General features: G+C 39.4%; 1 protein-coding gene across 1 annotated transcript in view; it reads right to left on the bottom strand.

Moving 5' to 3' along the window:
• tlcd3ba (TLC domain containing 3Ba) overlaps positions 1 to 12,472 on the bottom strand; it is a 14,870-nt gene extending 2,398 nt beyond the window's left edge. The window contains exons 1-5 of the mRNA XM_046037936.1: positions 12,221 to 12,472; positions 10,492 to 10,575; positions 3,360 to 3,594; positions 1,781 to 1,876; positions 1,536 to 1,645 (exon numbers count right to left, since the gene is read on the bottom strand). Of these exons, the coding sequence (XP_045893892.1) occupies positions 1,536 to 1,645; positions 1,781 to 1,876; positions 3,360 to 3,594; positions 10,492 to 10,575; positions 12,221 to 12,339 (644 nt within the window). The 5' untranslated portion in view covers positions 12,340 to 12,472. The remainder of the gene's footprint in view (positions 1 to 1,535; positions 1,646 to 1,780; positions 1,877 to 3,359; positions 3,595 to 10,491; positions 10,576 to 12,220) is intronic.
• Positions 12,473 to 14,545: the final 2,073 nt, after the last annotated feature.

Raw genomic sequence — 14,545 nt, 5'->3', positions numbered from 1 at the left:
AGATGCTGGAAGAATGCCTGACGCCATCTGTTAAGCATGGTGGAGGTAATATGATGGTCTGGGGTTGCTTTGGTGCTGGTAAGGTGGGAGATTTGTACAGGGTAAAAGGGATTCTGAATAAGGAAGGCTATCACTCCATTTTGCAACGCCATGCCATACCCAGTGGACAGCGCTTGATTGGAGCCAATTTCATCCTACAACAGGACAATGACCCTAAACACACCTCCAAATTGTGCAAGAACTATTTAGAGCAGAAGCAGGCAGCTGGTATTCTATCGGTAATGGAGTGGCCAGCGCAGTCACCAGATCTGAACCCCATTGAGCTGTTGTGGGAGCAGCTTGACCGTATGGTACGCAAGAAGTGCCCATCCAACCAATCCAACTTGTGGGAGCTGCTTCTGGAAGCGTGGGGTGCAATTTCTCCAGATTACCTCAACAAATTAACAGCTAGAATGCCAAAGGTCTGCAATGCTGTAATTGCTGCAAATGGAGGATTCTTTGACGAAAGCAAAGTTTGATGTAAAAAAGATCTTATTTCAAATACAAATCAATATTTCTAACCTTGTCAATGTCTTGACTCCATTTTCTATTCATTTCACAACGTATGGTGGTGAATAAGTGTGACTTTTCAGGAAAACACAAAATTGTTTGGGTGACCCCAAACTTTTGAACGGTAGTGTATATATATATATATATACACATAAAAAAAAGACTTGGTCTACACTTGCAGGTAGTTCCACTCGTTTTGCCTGACGTTAAAGTAAACAGACATGAAATCACTTTACACATTTATTTAAGTACAGGTATATTTAAGAGTTCAGGTTTTGTTCACTTCTTCCTGCATGTTATGAGAAGCTGTGCAATAGATTCAGGCACTCAATCATTCCCATCGCCATTTCCCTTTGCAACGCAGGCCGGGGAGGTAGATAACAGACTAGTGATGGTGTTGTTCTTGATAACGACGACGACGACGATGGTTGTGGCAGAGTTTCACAGTGTTGCCCACCTTGTTTATGATGGACATTGTCGGCTGTGGTTTAACATCTTGCTTTTGAATTGTAGGCCTAGTTACATACCCATGTTGTATTTAAGATTGTTTGTCATGTTGATGGTGTAACTGGTGTACAGAATTTATTTCTTCATTTCACTGTTGTTCAGCCGCAGGTCGCAAAATTCAGTATTTTTAAGTATTTTAAAGTCTTTTAAGTTAATAAAAAACATGCAGCGCTGAAATATGCAATCAGAACTTTATACTCTGCTACAAGTAAAAGTCCTGCATCCAATAATTGACTTCACTAACAAAAGTTTAAGCAAAAAAATAAAGTACCAAAAGTTCTTGTTATACATTTCAAAACAATATATATCATATTATTGGATTATTATAATTGCAGCATAATAAAAAAGTGTTTTCATGACTTTAATGTTGCCGTTGGTAAACGTGTAATTTTAACTACTTTATATTCTGCTGGGTGGCTTAAGCTTTAAGTATTACAGTAGTAGTATGAGTAAATGTACTTGGTAGTCAGTGCAGTTACCTGCTGTAGGCGTAGTACAGGTACGGGAAGAGTAACACCCGACAGGTGAAGAAGGACAGCAGCATGAGACCCCCGTTGACTTTGTGCAGCAGAGTGTGCTGCTTCTGGTACTGACAGGTGGAAAAACACAGAGAGAAGAAGAAGAAGAAACTCCAGAGTCACTCAAAGTGACACAGTACGGTGGCCGAGAAGGGCCATGTTTGCAACAGTTTTATTTCATCCCGTTTGATTCGGGGTTGGATTACCTGGATCAGGACTTTCCCCAGACAGACGAACGGCGTGCTGAGCTCAGCCAGAAACAAAACGCCCTGGAAGAAATCCCCTTTACCCTGCCTCCACAGCTGACACACACACACACACACACACACACACACACACACACACACACACACACACACACAGAGTTGTAGATTAAACTACACAACAGGATATAAAGCAGTTAAAATGAGCCCAACCTTAAACATCAGCCTGGTATCACTATATGGCACAAAGATTTCTTAAGTATTTCGTAGGGTCTTCCAACGCATGTTTTGCTTTTCGTGTGTCAATTCAGTTCAATTCAAATTAGCTTTATTGGCATGAATGTAATAACAACATTGCCAAAGCATCATATATACACAACATAAGAACAATCAGCCCCATACATTTCATTAAACAATTAAAGCATAAAGTAATCAAAGTGTGTGTGTGTATGTGTTTAAAAAAAAAAAAAGAGAAAAATTTAAATTAAATAAATAAATAAAACAGTAAGTGTGTGTGTGTGTGTGTGTTAAAAAATAAAAATATATAAAAAATAAAATACATAAATAAAACAGTAAGCGTGTGTGTGTGTTAAAAAATAAAAAAATATAAAAAATAAAATACATAAATAAAACAGTAAGCGTGTGTGTTTGTGTGTCTGTGTTTGTTAAAAAATAAAAATATATTAAAAATAAAATAAATAAATAAATCAGTAAGTGTGTGTGTGTATGTGTGTAAAAAAAAAAATAAAAATAATACATTTAAATAATATAAATAAATAAAACGGTAAGTGTGTGTGTGCGTGTTAAAAAATATATATATAAAAAAAATGAAACCGTAACGTGTGTGTGTGTGTATATATTAATAGACAAAAAAAGTATCTAATAACCGCCAATTCATAACAACAGTTATCTCATTAAGTAAAAGTATATCCTAAGTATAATCAGGAAAATGTACTTAAAGGATAAGGTACTCAATGCAGAATGAAAACTGTCCCCTGTTACTGTTATTCTATTATTAGATTATTATTACTTATGAATTCATGTAAAGCAGGATTTTACTTATGTTGTTGGTTGAGGTTGAGTTATTTTGTATCAGGCTGCAATTAATGACTTTTTTCAATATGGGTTAATCTGCTGAAAAGCTGTAATGTAATTTAATAATAATATAAATGTAAAAATTCAGAAAATAGTTACCCAGAGCCCAAAGTGACTCCTTCACAATGTTTATTTTCTCAGTCTAAACCTGAAAATGATTAAAAAACACCTTAAAATAATTATAAGGAAAAGCAGCAAATCTTCACATTTGTGAACCATGAAATGTTTTTACATTTAGATGATTATCAAAAAAGTTGCAGATTAAATTTCTGTCAATCAACGAATGTACCAGCTGAACTGTTTTATAACAAAACATCATGTTTTTTTAAAATCTTCATGTGTTTTGTGTGTAAAAATATTAATTTGTAAAGTAACTAAAGCTAAAATAAACATCTACAGCAGTAAAACATCAGAAAATATAGTGAAACACTGACGGGGAGCATTTTACTGCAGAATGAGTACTTTTACTTCAAAAGGAAATATTTACCAGTGAGGCGGGGAAGCAGAAGGCCACCATGAAGACGTGATGCAGCACCATGAGCAGCTCTCTGCGCAGGTAACCGGCCACAGCAGCACCCACCGACCTGCCGCCGCCGCCCGCCTCCTCCTCCTCCTCGTGACCTTTGACCTGCAGCTTGTGCCAGTAACACAGGAACATGGCGTAGATGTCGTAGGCAAAGTAAGGCGTGGCAAACAGGATGTAGGTTTCCGTCAGCCAATGACTGAGGAGGAAACAGCGAAGGGAGTCAGAATCAGTGATGGACAGTAACTATATTTACTCAGGCGCTGTACTTAAGTACAAACTAGAGGTATTTGTACTTTACTGGAGTTTATTTTCCTTTCATGCCACTTCTCCACCACATCTCAGAGGGAGATATTGCACTTTTTACTTCCCTACATTTATCTGACAGCTTCAGTTACTTTACAAAGTCAGATTTTTACACACAAAACACATGAAGATTTTTAAAAATATGATGTTTTGTTAAAATTAAAGTTCCCAACAGTTTGTCTAAGTTCATATGGTACGTTCGTTGATTGATTGATATTTCACTGCCAACTATTTTGATGATGGTTTAAGTCATTTTTCATGTTAAAAACATTTCATGGTTCATAAATGTGAAGATTTGTTTTTTTTCCATTTGATTTATTTTATGTATTTTTAATCACTTTGAGGTTTGGACTCAGACATTGTGAAGGAGTCACTTTGGGCTCTGGGTAACTGTGACGGCATTTCTCACTATTTTCTAAATTTTTACAATCAATTAATGGAGAAAATAATCAGCAAATTATTCCATCCATCCATCGTCAACCGCTTATCCTGCGTACAGGGTCACGGAGGGGGCTGGAGCCAATCCCAGCTGACATCGGGCGCAAGGCGGTGTACAACCTGGACAGGTCGCCAGCCCATCGCAGGGCCACACATAGACAAACAACCACTCACACTCACATTCACACCAATTAATCTAGCCTGCATGTCTTTGGATGGTGGGAGGAAGCCGGAGCACCCGGAGAGAACCCACGCGGACACGGGGAGAACATGCAAACTCCACACAGAAACGCCGGGGAAACCGGGGTTGAACCCACGACCTTCTTGCTCTTGGTCCACTGCGCCGCCCAGCAGATTAATCCATAATAAAAATAATCATTAAGTGCACTGTGATACAAAATAGTTCAACCTCAACAACTACAGTAAAATTGTGCTTTTACATTAACCTTTTCATGCATGAATTATTAAAAACAATTGTCTATATTTTTTCAAGACAAGAAAAATTGTGGTGACATTTAAATCCATCCAAATTATTTAACTGTGTGTAACGTGTGCAACAAAGGTGTAAAATGGCACACCTGACAATAAGTAATATTGTGTTTTTTGTCATGTCATGTATTTAAGCTCAATTACAGAAAACTAAAAATAAAACTCATATTTTAGGAACAAATAGAGGACAAACACTCACAGCTGTATTTATGACTGTAGTTAGATGTTTACATTGTAACAATGTGGGTAAATAATGGAAAACATTCACTGGTGATAACGTAACAACTCATTATATTTTTATCCTTATCTAACTTCATGTTGAATTATCTGCATTATAACAGATCAACATCCAAAATGTAACAGATTACATAGTGTTAGTTAAATCTGATTTCTATACATGTCTGCTGCTGATCCATTTCTACACAACCATCATCCAGTCTGTCCTCTGCACGTCCATCACTGTCTGGTTTGGATCTGACCCCAAAAAGGACAGGAGCAGACTACAACGGACAGTCAGGACTGCAGAAAAGATCATCCAACCTGCCCAGGGTGTCAAACTGACCCACACAATGTTGAACCAGAACCAAAGACACCATCATAAAATACAGTCTGCAGTATCATCTCTAATGCCTAATTATTATCATTTCAAGTTTTTTTTAGCAAGTATCTCCTTTCCTCCTGCTCATGTTGACTGTGAATGAAATGTAATCTGCGTTCAAGAAAGCCGTAGTCACACACTGTTGGAGAATGTTTGGGTCTCTGTAAATTATATTAAACAGAGTACTTTCTGGACCTGCTGTATATAAAAAGTGCAACGAGATGCCTTTTGTTATGAATTGCCACTATCTAGATAAAACTGAATACATTTGAAATAACAGACCTGGATTTCAACATGTACCTGGGAAGCTAAAACTCCTGAACTCCACAGTGAAAACAAATATCATGCTTCTTGTAGAAAGACTCACAAAATACTTAAAATGAAATAATAAAATCTATATTTGCTGCCAAAATCTACAATAACTAATCCTCAGTTTCACTGCTCATCATGCCGAAGCACCAGTGTTGGCTAACAATTACATAAAATATGAAACGACAAGATGTTCAACTAACTTTGAGGTTAGGAGATGGTACGGTCCATTTTAGGGGTGTCAGAAATCCTACTTCAGGATTCTTGAATATATGGCGTGAGTATGGGAAATATATTGGAATATTTACAATGACAGGTAAGAAAGATCCTCCTGAAGTGTTGTTTTTGCCTCTTTTGGGGGGTCCAAGCCTTAATTAGGGGGGTCAGACCCCCCTCTCCAATCCCCATTCAGGACTACATTTCCAGAGTCAGGAAACGGGCAGGAAACATCACTGCAGATCCATCTCACCCCGGACACAACCTATTCCAGCTCCTCCCCTCTGGGAGGCGCTACAGAGCACTGCACTCCAAAACCAAAAGACTCAGGAACAGTTTCTTCCCACAAGCCATCACTCTGATGAACAGCTGACTCTGACTCACAGTGTTGTGCAATAACCCAGTAACTCTGCCTCTAATCAGCCACCTGTTTACTGGTTATTTATTAATCATTCTCTATTTCAGAGCTGTTCATACTGGTTATATTGTACATACTGTTTACCAAATCCACCTTCCTCAAGTACATAACACTTGTAATACTTATTTATTCCAGCATCCTTTGCACTGTGCTCCATCACACTGTGTATATGTGTACATGTATGGATGCATGTGCACCTGTATATAACATCCACCTCTGACATGCACATAATAATAATAATAATAATAATAATAATAATAATAATAATAATAATTGTAATAATAATAATAATAATAATTGTAATAATAATTTACTCCTGCATCCTTCGCACTCTGCTCATTGCACGATTGTCTCAATCTGTCTATTTTGTTTTTGTTTATAGTGTGTATATATATATGTGTGTTCTCTATACTGTAGCCTGTGCCTGATTTTATTATTGTATTATTGTATAAGTAAGCGCATCGTGAGCGTCGTGCAGTCCTGAGTCAAATTCCTCGTATGTGTACACATACCTGGAAAATAAAGCTCTCTGCATGTTTGTATTAAGCTGCCATTTAATGGTGTAATATGCACTTTTGCATTTTTATCTATGTTCATAAATGTATTAAATGTCTGTTTCATAATGTTATAATATTATTATACTATAATTAATCACATCTTTGAAAAGGTAGAATAGATACTAGCAGGTTACAGAAATACAACTTAATACAAATCTGACTCCGCTGTTGCAGGACGTCCACATGTGGAAACATTTTAAACATTAATTATATTAATTATATACGTTAATAATACTTTACTGCACATACATTTTACAGTGAGGTATTAGTACTTTTACTTAAGTAATGGATCTGAATATTTCATCCACCACTGGTCAGAATGAAGGTCAGAAACAGACGGGAAGACTACATATTTACGTCACACCTGATAAAGACCATCATTATTAAGATGTTGTATTTTTATGTTGCAGATTTCTGCGTTAATATGTTTAAGATTAAACCTCTACAGGTTTTCTTAAACTAACAAACTTCGAGGATGGTTAAGGTAGAGTTTTAGCTGCTGCATGTTTACTTTGCCTGGGGTGTGAGATTTGATAAACAAATGTTGCTCAGGCCTCCTCTCCACTTTGACTGGGAAATGACGGAGGAAGGACCTGGGATTTACTGAAACAACCCCCCCAAACACACACACACACACACACATTCATCATTTCATTTCCCATCATCCCCAGCGTGCAGGATTAGTGATCTCTGGGTCCGTCTTAGAGACTAAAATAGCTCTGCTCAGATTGTTAATTAGATTACAGACGGGCACTGAAGTTTCGTTCATACTAATCACTGAAGCCTCGGTGAATGTTTGTGTGTTAACATGACAAATGTTTTGTTTCAAAACTGATATTATTTTTCATCATAAGCCCCCAAAAAGTGATTATATTCTGATATTTTATTTTTTTATTTGGTGTCTTTAAACCTGAACAGGAAAACAGAATAAGATTTGTTGTTTTTATTTCAACCCTGCAAGCAGCTCTGTGAAGCTAAATGCTAAACTTAGCACCCTCCCCCTTCGTGTGGATCACCATGGGACCTTGTTTTAGAAAAAATATGTAGGGTAGTCAACGGCGAGAGACAACTAGTGTTTTGAGCCTGTTTGAAACGTGCCCAGAATCACACACATGATGTTTGTCAGTTTAAAATATAAGTCGAGAAAGTTGCAGTTTTAAGTCATTGTAAAAATGAATTAAGTTTTGATAGCGGCTGATGTAAAGTGGACCGATTAGACTCATCCTGATGCAAGTAAGTACTGAGGATAATTTAATTGAATTGTAAAGATTTCTCAATGTACAGATACAAACCAACAACATGTCAGTCTGTCTCTCAGTACTGTCTGACTTCCTGTATGTGGCTCTCAGCTCCGAGCCCATTGGTTCCTCCTGAAGACTTATCTACCATCTTTAAAAACAGCTCAAACAAATATAAAGTTTCATGTTCAACAAGGCTCACTGGCTTCCTTAAACAGCTGCTCACTGTTGTGCGCAAACAGGGGGAACTAGTGCGTTAGTTGGGGACTATTTTCAGCGGCGGATGCATCCACGTGTGGTGCTATAGTGAGTATTTGGGGCAGCAGGACGGTGTACGAGTGTGTTCATGGTGATGAAGGAACATGAGGCTCACTGATGTGTTTTAATAGTTTCTGGACAACAATGGAGCTCTTCGGCTCAGAGGGAGAAGGCTGTTGAGACACTGTTGAGACTTGGCGCTTTCCCATTACTGGTACCGGCTCAACTGGCTTCTACTCGACTCGCTTTTAGTGCCCCGTCCACCGTTTTTTACACTGCAGATTTACCGCCTCAATGCACCTGTTCATAACAAGTTTAGTAACACACTCGATAAAGCCATCAAGTTCTTAAAAGAACCCCAGCACAGAGAAAGAAACAAAATACACAAAATAAAAATGCAGAGGTTTGGCAGGCTCCGGTCCAACTACATGGATAACGTAAGTTCCATTGCGTTCTACCTGTTTTACATAAGCGCTGTCTGACATGAAGAGTTCAGTTTGTAAGATCTCTGCGAAGGTTCTCAGTCATCCAGGTCATAGTTATCCAACGAAAGGTTGAGGTCTAAGATGTTTCGTCCCTCATCCAAGAGACTTCTTCAGTTCTGACTGACTGGTAGGGAAACAGATATTTAACCTCTGGGGTCGTCAATACCGCTGTCGTGTGGCCGGTGGCGCTCTATGGGTCAGAGTGCTGGCCGGCGACGACAAAGCACCAGCATGCCCTTCACGTCATGGGAATGAAGATGCTCAGGTGGTCCCTGGGTTCCACGTGACTCGACCGAGTCATGAATGAGGACGTCAGGAAGCGGTGGGGCGTGGCTCCAATCACGGACAAGATGCGCAAATCGAGGCTCCGATGGTACGGTCATGTTGTCCGCAGCAACCAGAACTCGGTCGCGAAAACAGCCCAACGATTAGACCTGGGGGGCAACAGGCCACGAGGACGGCCAAAGAAGCGCTGGATGGACAGGCTCAAAGAAGATATGAAGATAGCAAACGTTGCCCCGGAAGAAGTGCAGGAAGGCGTGCAAGCAAGCAAACCCCGCACCAAGCGGGACATAAACCGCTAGGAAAGAAGAAGCTCGTCGATACCGCTGGTTCTTTAGTGCTCCTGGCTGTGGTAACGACAGTCGTCATGGTCGTTACAACCACCCGTGGCCAAGTCTGAACGACCATCGTTGGCATCTTCACCTGAGGCCAAGAGGAAAAGCTTGTTGAGTTTCCTGGGAAGTGATGATAGGACAGCGTTGTAAGTGGGTGAAAAGTGGTGGCGTAGCCCCCCTCCTCTGTTCAATGACGGCTTCTCAACCCGGGTGTAAATGGCTTCCCTGACACATCTTTCAAACCATCCATCTTCTCTGTCTAAAACATCATGGTGTCCTATGACCAGGTCCAGTTGCCCTTGACATCAACCTCCGTTGGGTTCAGTGAGTAGGTTTTACTGGCATCTAGTGGTGAATTGCAACCAACGGCTCACTCACCGCTCCTCCCTCCCTTTGCAAGCGCAGGAGAAGCTACGGTACACTAAATAAGACGTGTGGTCCAAATTTCTCTTCTCTTCTTACTTCTAATAAACCAGAGAGCAACATCCCTGTAAGAGGACGCGCGGTGTAGATAGAAATGACTCATTCTAAGGTAATAAAAACATAACGGTTCATTATGTAAGGTCTTTATACAACTCTGAAAACAGTAGATCCTCAGAAATATTACACACTGGACCTTTCAAACATTTCCAGCTGACAGCTCTGGCCCTGTCAAGAGGTCGACTCGGCCGCGGTGGTAATTCGGCTCCCGGTAGAACGATCTACACCGAAGGAATCCTAAACTGAAAACAAACTGAGCTCCCAAACTGAGCTAACGTTAGCAGAAGCAGCTCAGGACTAGCGGCACACCGGCTGCTAGCAAGGCACGGATATGTTTGCTGACTCTCTCTGACCAATCAGCAGTCTGCAGTGTTTTCACGTGACCTTTTGGTTTCGCATCAGCTCGCTTAGACAGAGATGATACCAAAAAACCTGCCCAACGGAAAACCCAAAACAGGTGAGTAGAGTCGAGGTGAGTTGAGCTGGTACCATCTGGTGGAAAAGGGGCTATTATGGTTTGCAAATACACACTGAATTAATATTAAAGGGTCTCAGGGGGCCACTGATACACAAATGAGGGCAACTAGAGAACGGACAATGAAGAAGTTAAAAAAATAACAAGGTGAAGAGGAAAGGAAGAAAAGTAAAACTGTGAGAGAGAAAATAAAGGCGATATTTAATGCTCACCGGTCCTCCAAGACGTCCCTGCAGGACGAGGCGATGACACATCCGGCGGATGAGGCCATGACGGCTTGGACTGACGACACCAGACTGAGGGGACAGAAATACACTGTTTAACAATCAAATCTGTCACAAGAGAGTTTGTACTGTCTGTAAAAGTGTCAGTTACGTGTGAACACAGGCGTCGTTTACACTGGGGACACAGTTTTTGAAATAATTTGCCAAAGGTTTTCTGCAAATTAGCTTGCAACAACAAATGTTAAATAACAAGAAGTCTACGAGAAAGGTTTACTTGCACAATATGAATGACTAAAATAATAATAAGAATAGAATAAAAAGAATAAAATGCAATGTAAATATAGAAACAGATCTGCCTAAGTAACTTAACAAAAACAGGCCGCTGATTACCGATAATATTTTTATATTCTGAGTTGTCACCAGCCACATGAATTTTGTTTCCCTTCATATAAAGACATTTCCACCATAAATTGGTGCAGAAAATGTCTCCAGAATGCAGGAAATTAAAAGTTTGACGCTCAAAATCTTCAGGAGGGACGACCCCCAGCCCCTCCAATCGTTTCGCCTATTCCATCAATGAATATTTCTTATAAATAGTATTGGAGTATCTTGTTGTCTTGTTCTCATGACTCCAATATTGTGCATTAGCACGTCTCGTGCACTAAGTGTTTGGTCACATCCCCATCCCCGAACTTGATCTGGACAGACTGCACAGCGTTTGAAAGCACGAAGCTTCACAGTTCTACCTGTAACCATTTGTATACGGAGGCCCTGTGGGATCAAAACACTGCAACTTGAGAAAACACAAGAACACAGCTAGATACAGATATTTGCATTTAACCTAGCAGTAGCCTTTTGCTAATTAGTAGCTTACCAGTTCTAAAACGAATCATGCAGAATGTTTCGGTGGAAAACACACCGGACTTTCTAACAAGAGGCAGGTGTTCGTTTCCTGTGTGGAACAAAAAGTCAAAACTTACTGTTTTTATTTAGGTTACTTAAGTAACTTTACTTAACTTATATAAGTTAACTGACGTCAATAACTTAGTTATTTTAACCCAAACCATGATGTTTTCCTAAACCTCACCAAAAGGCGACGCTTCGAAACGTTAACACGTACTTTTATTTTGAAAACCGGATGTAGCATATTTGTTGTTGCAAACTAAAGGTCAAACTAACAACACTAAAGGTAACTCAGGGCGTTAAAAAGCGACGCCAAGGGGTGTTGACCAAGCGTCCATATCTGATGAGTTGTTTGTATGTGAATATTTAATAGAACTTTTTCTTTGTATGTTAAAATGTTTAAAACCTATTATCCGTTGTGTTCTGTGTGACTTGTCTACTTAAACATTTTAATGTAGTGAGACAAGACAGAACTTACTATGACTTGCGGCGTTTCTGTATTTGCTTGTGGTTTATCCCTCAGGGCCACCGTACTTTCTAAGATACCAGTTTCTTTGCGACTAAAGTTGCTTATTTTTCAGAGGAAGTGCAGGAAAAAAAACTGTGAAATTTTAATTTTATTTGTTTTAGTGTCACTTAATCTGACTTTTTGATAACAAACACCACAGAGTTCTCGTTCATAAGAGACCAGGATCTGTAACCAACTTATTTTAAGTTTGACATCATAAATGTTGGAGGCTCATGTGTCAGAGTGTTTGGACAGGGTCCACAGGGAATGAATGAAAGTCAATGCTGTGTCTGTGTGTGTTCTTACCGTGCAGATACGATGGCAGCGTCCCCCTCCCTCCATCCCCTCGTGTGTTTCAGAGTCTTCTTGGACACCATGAAAAGTCCAGGGAAGAAGACGGAGCCGGCAGCCAAGAGGGCCAACATGGCTCCTGAGTTCACCTGTGTGTTTGTGTTTGTGTCTCTGCTGCGCTGCGAGTGGTGAGTGAGGACAGGTGTCCAGGAGCTCAGAGAGGAGGATCAGGTGGGAGGAGCCTCCTGCTGCCACCTGTCAGAGGGGGTGAAGTACTCAGATCCTTTACTGCAGTAAAAGTACTAATACCACACTGTAAAATACTCTGATACAAGTAAAAGTCCTGCATGCCAGGTGTAGTCATGGACCTGAATTTGAGGAGCCACATTAAGACAATTACAAAGTCAGCCTACTATCACCTGAAGAATATATCAGGGATTAAAGGACTTATGTCTTAGCAGGACCTGGAAAAGCTTATCCATGCATTTATCTTCAGTCGACTCGACTACTGTAACAGCGTCCTTACAGGGATCCCTAAGAAATCCATCAGACAGCTGCAGCTGATTCAGAACGCTGCTGCTCGAGTCCTCACTAAGACCAAAAAGGTGGATCACATCACTCCAGTTCTGAGGTCTTTACATTGGCTTCCTGTCTGTCAAAGAATTGATTTCTAAATCCTGCTGTTAGTTTATAAAGCACTAAATGGTTTAGGGCCAAAATACATTTCTGATCTTCTGCTTCGTTACGAACCATCCAGACCTCTCAGGTCGTCTGGGATCAGGTCTGCTTTCTGTCCCCAGAGTCAAAACTAAACAAGGAGAAGCAGCGTTCAGTTATTATGCTCCGTATATCTGGAACAAACTCCCAGATAACTGCAGGTCTGCTGAAACTGTCAGTTCTTTTAAATTAAGACTCTTTTCACCACTGCTTTTAATTAAATTAAAGCCATAGATTGGTACCTTTCACTGCACTGTAACGTCCGGTTTTCATTATCTTTGTTTTTAGATTTTCAGTGCCCTGATTCTACGCTGCACTGCAACTTTTACTGTCCTGTTTTAATAATGTGTTTTATTTTTTCACTTTCCCTGTGTTGCTTTTATGTTTGATGTAAAGCACTTTGAATTGCCTTGTTGTTGAAATGTGTTATACAAATAAACTTGGCTTGCACTGAAAAGGTTACTTCAGTAAAAGTACTTATACCACAATGTAAAATACTCTGATACAAGTTAACAGTCCAGCATTGAAACTGTTATTGTTATGTGTATGTGAGTGTACTCCGGCGTTGAAGTATTAAAGCAGTAAAATGTCGTACTGTCACGTCTCCTCTCCTCAGATTCCTCCTCAGTAATGTGCAGCAGGATGTTGCTGCTGCAGCTCTTTCTGAACTGTTTAGACCGATGATTCAATCAGCTGATTATTTCCTCCATCAAACCATCAGACTGTTTGGTTTGTAAAGATTCTGCCGTCACAGTTACTCAGAGCCCAAAGAGACTCTAACAAACATCACAGTTATAATCATTCAGAGGTGAAGCAGCGGATCAATCACTTCCTGTCAAACTGATTAATTGTTTCAACAGTACTTGTAAATAAACTGTTTTTATAAACTCTTCATATGTTTTGTGTAAAAATCTTAATTTGTAAAGTAACTAAAGCTGTCAGATAAATGTACAGAACCTTCCTCTGAGATGTGGTGCAGTAAAACTACAAGATGGCATGAAAACAAAATACTTAAATATGTACTACAGTAAATGTATTTATCCAGTTTCCCTTGATATTAACCTTCCTGAACTTTAACTACGACCTGGATGACTGAGAACCTTTACAGACCAAAGTACCTCACACTTGTACCGAAGTGCAGTACATAGTAAAACACACGTAGTTCACCTTCCACCGCTATTTTTATTATCATCTATATTTACTCATTGATTAATCATTCTTTGTGTACAGTCATTTATTAAAATGTGAGTATACAAACTGAAATGTTTATGTGCTTTAGTGGAGCAAGTAACAAAACTAATTAATAAATAAACATGTTATACATCAGGTACTCATTAAGTTACATAGTTCTTTCCATGAAACACAGAAATTTTAATCAAAATTTTGAGGGTCTTTATTTTACTGGTAGATTTTTCAACTGTGTCGTCATGAAATCACCTAGCTGGACTTATTTTTATTTGGCATATTTTTAGAATTCTTTGATTTATTCAGCTATTCTTTTTTAAATGACAAGAGAAATCGCTTTTGTTTAAACTTTAGTGATTTACTGACACCATAAACTTTAAAAGTGAATCTTTAAGCTGCAGGAAACGAGGTTTATATGAGCTCATGATGAGGATGAAG

Source organism: Micropterus dolomieu, linkage group LG02, assembly GCF_021292245.1.
Source record: "Micropterus dolomieu isolate WLL.071019.BEF.003 ecotype Adirondacks linkage group LG02, ASM2129224v1, whole genome shotgun sequence".
Lineage (NCBI taxonomy): Eukaryota > Metazoa > Chordata > Actinopteri > Centrarchiformes > Centrarchidae > Micropterus > Micropterus dolomieu.
The sequence above is the reverse complement of the archived record's forward strand: the minus strand, read 5'-3'. Positions and strand labels throughout refer to the sequence as shown.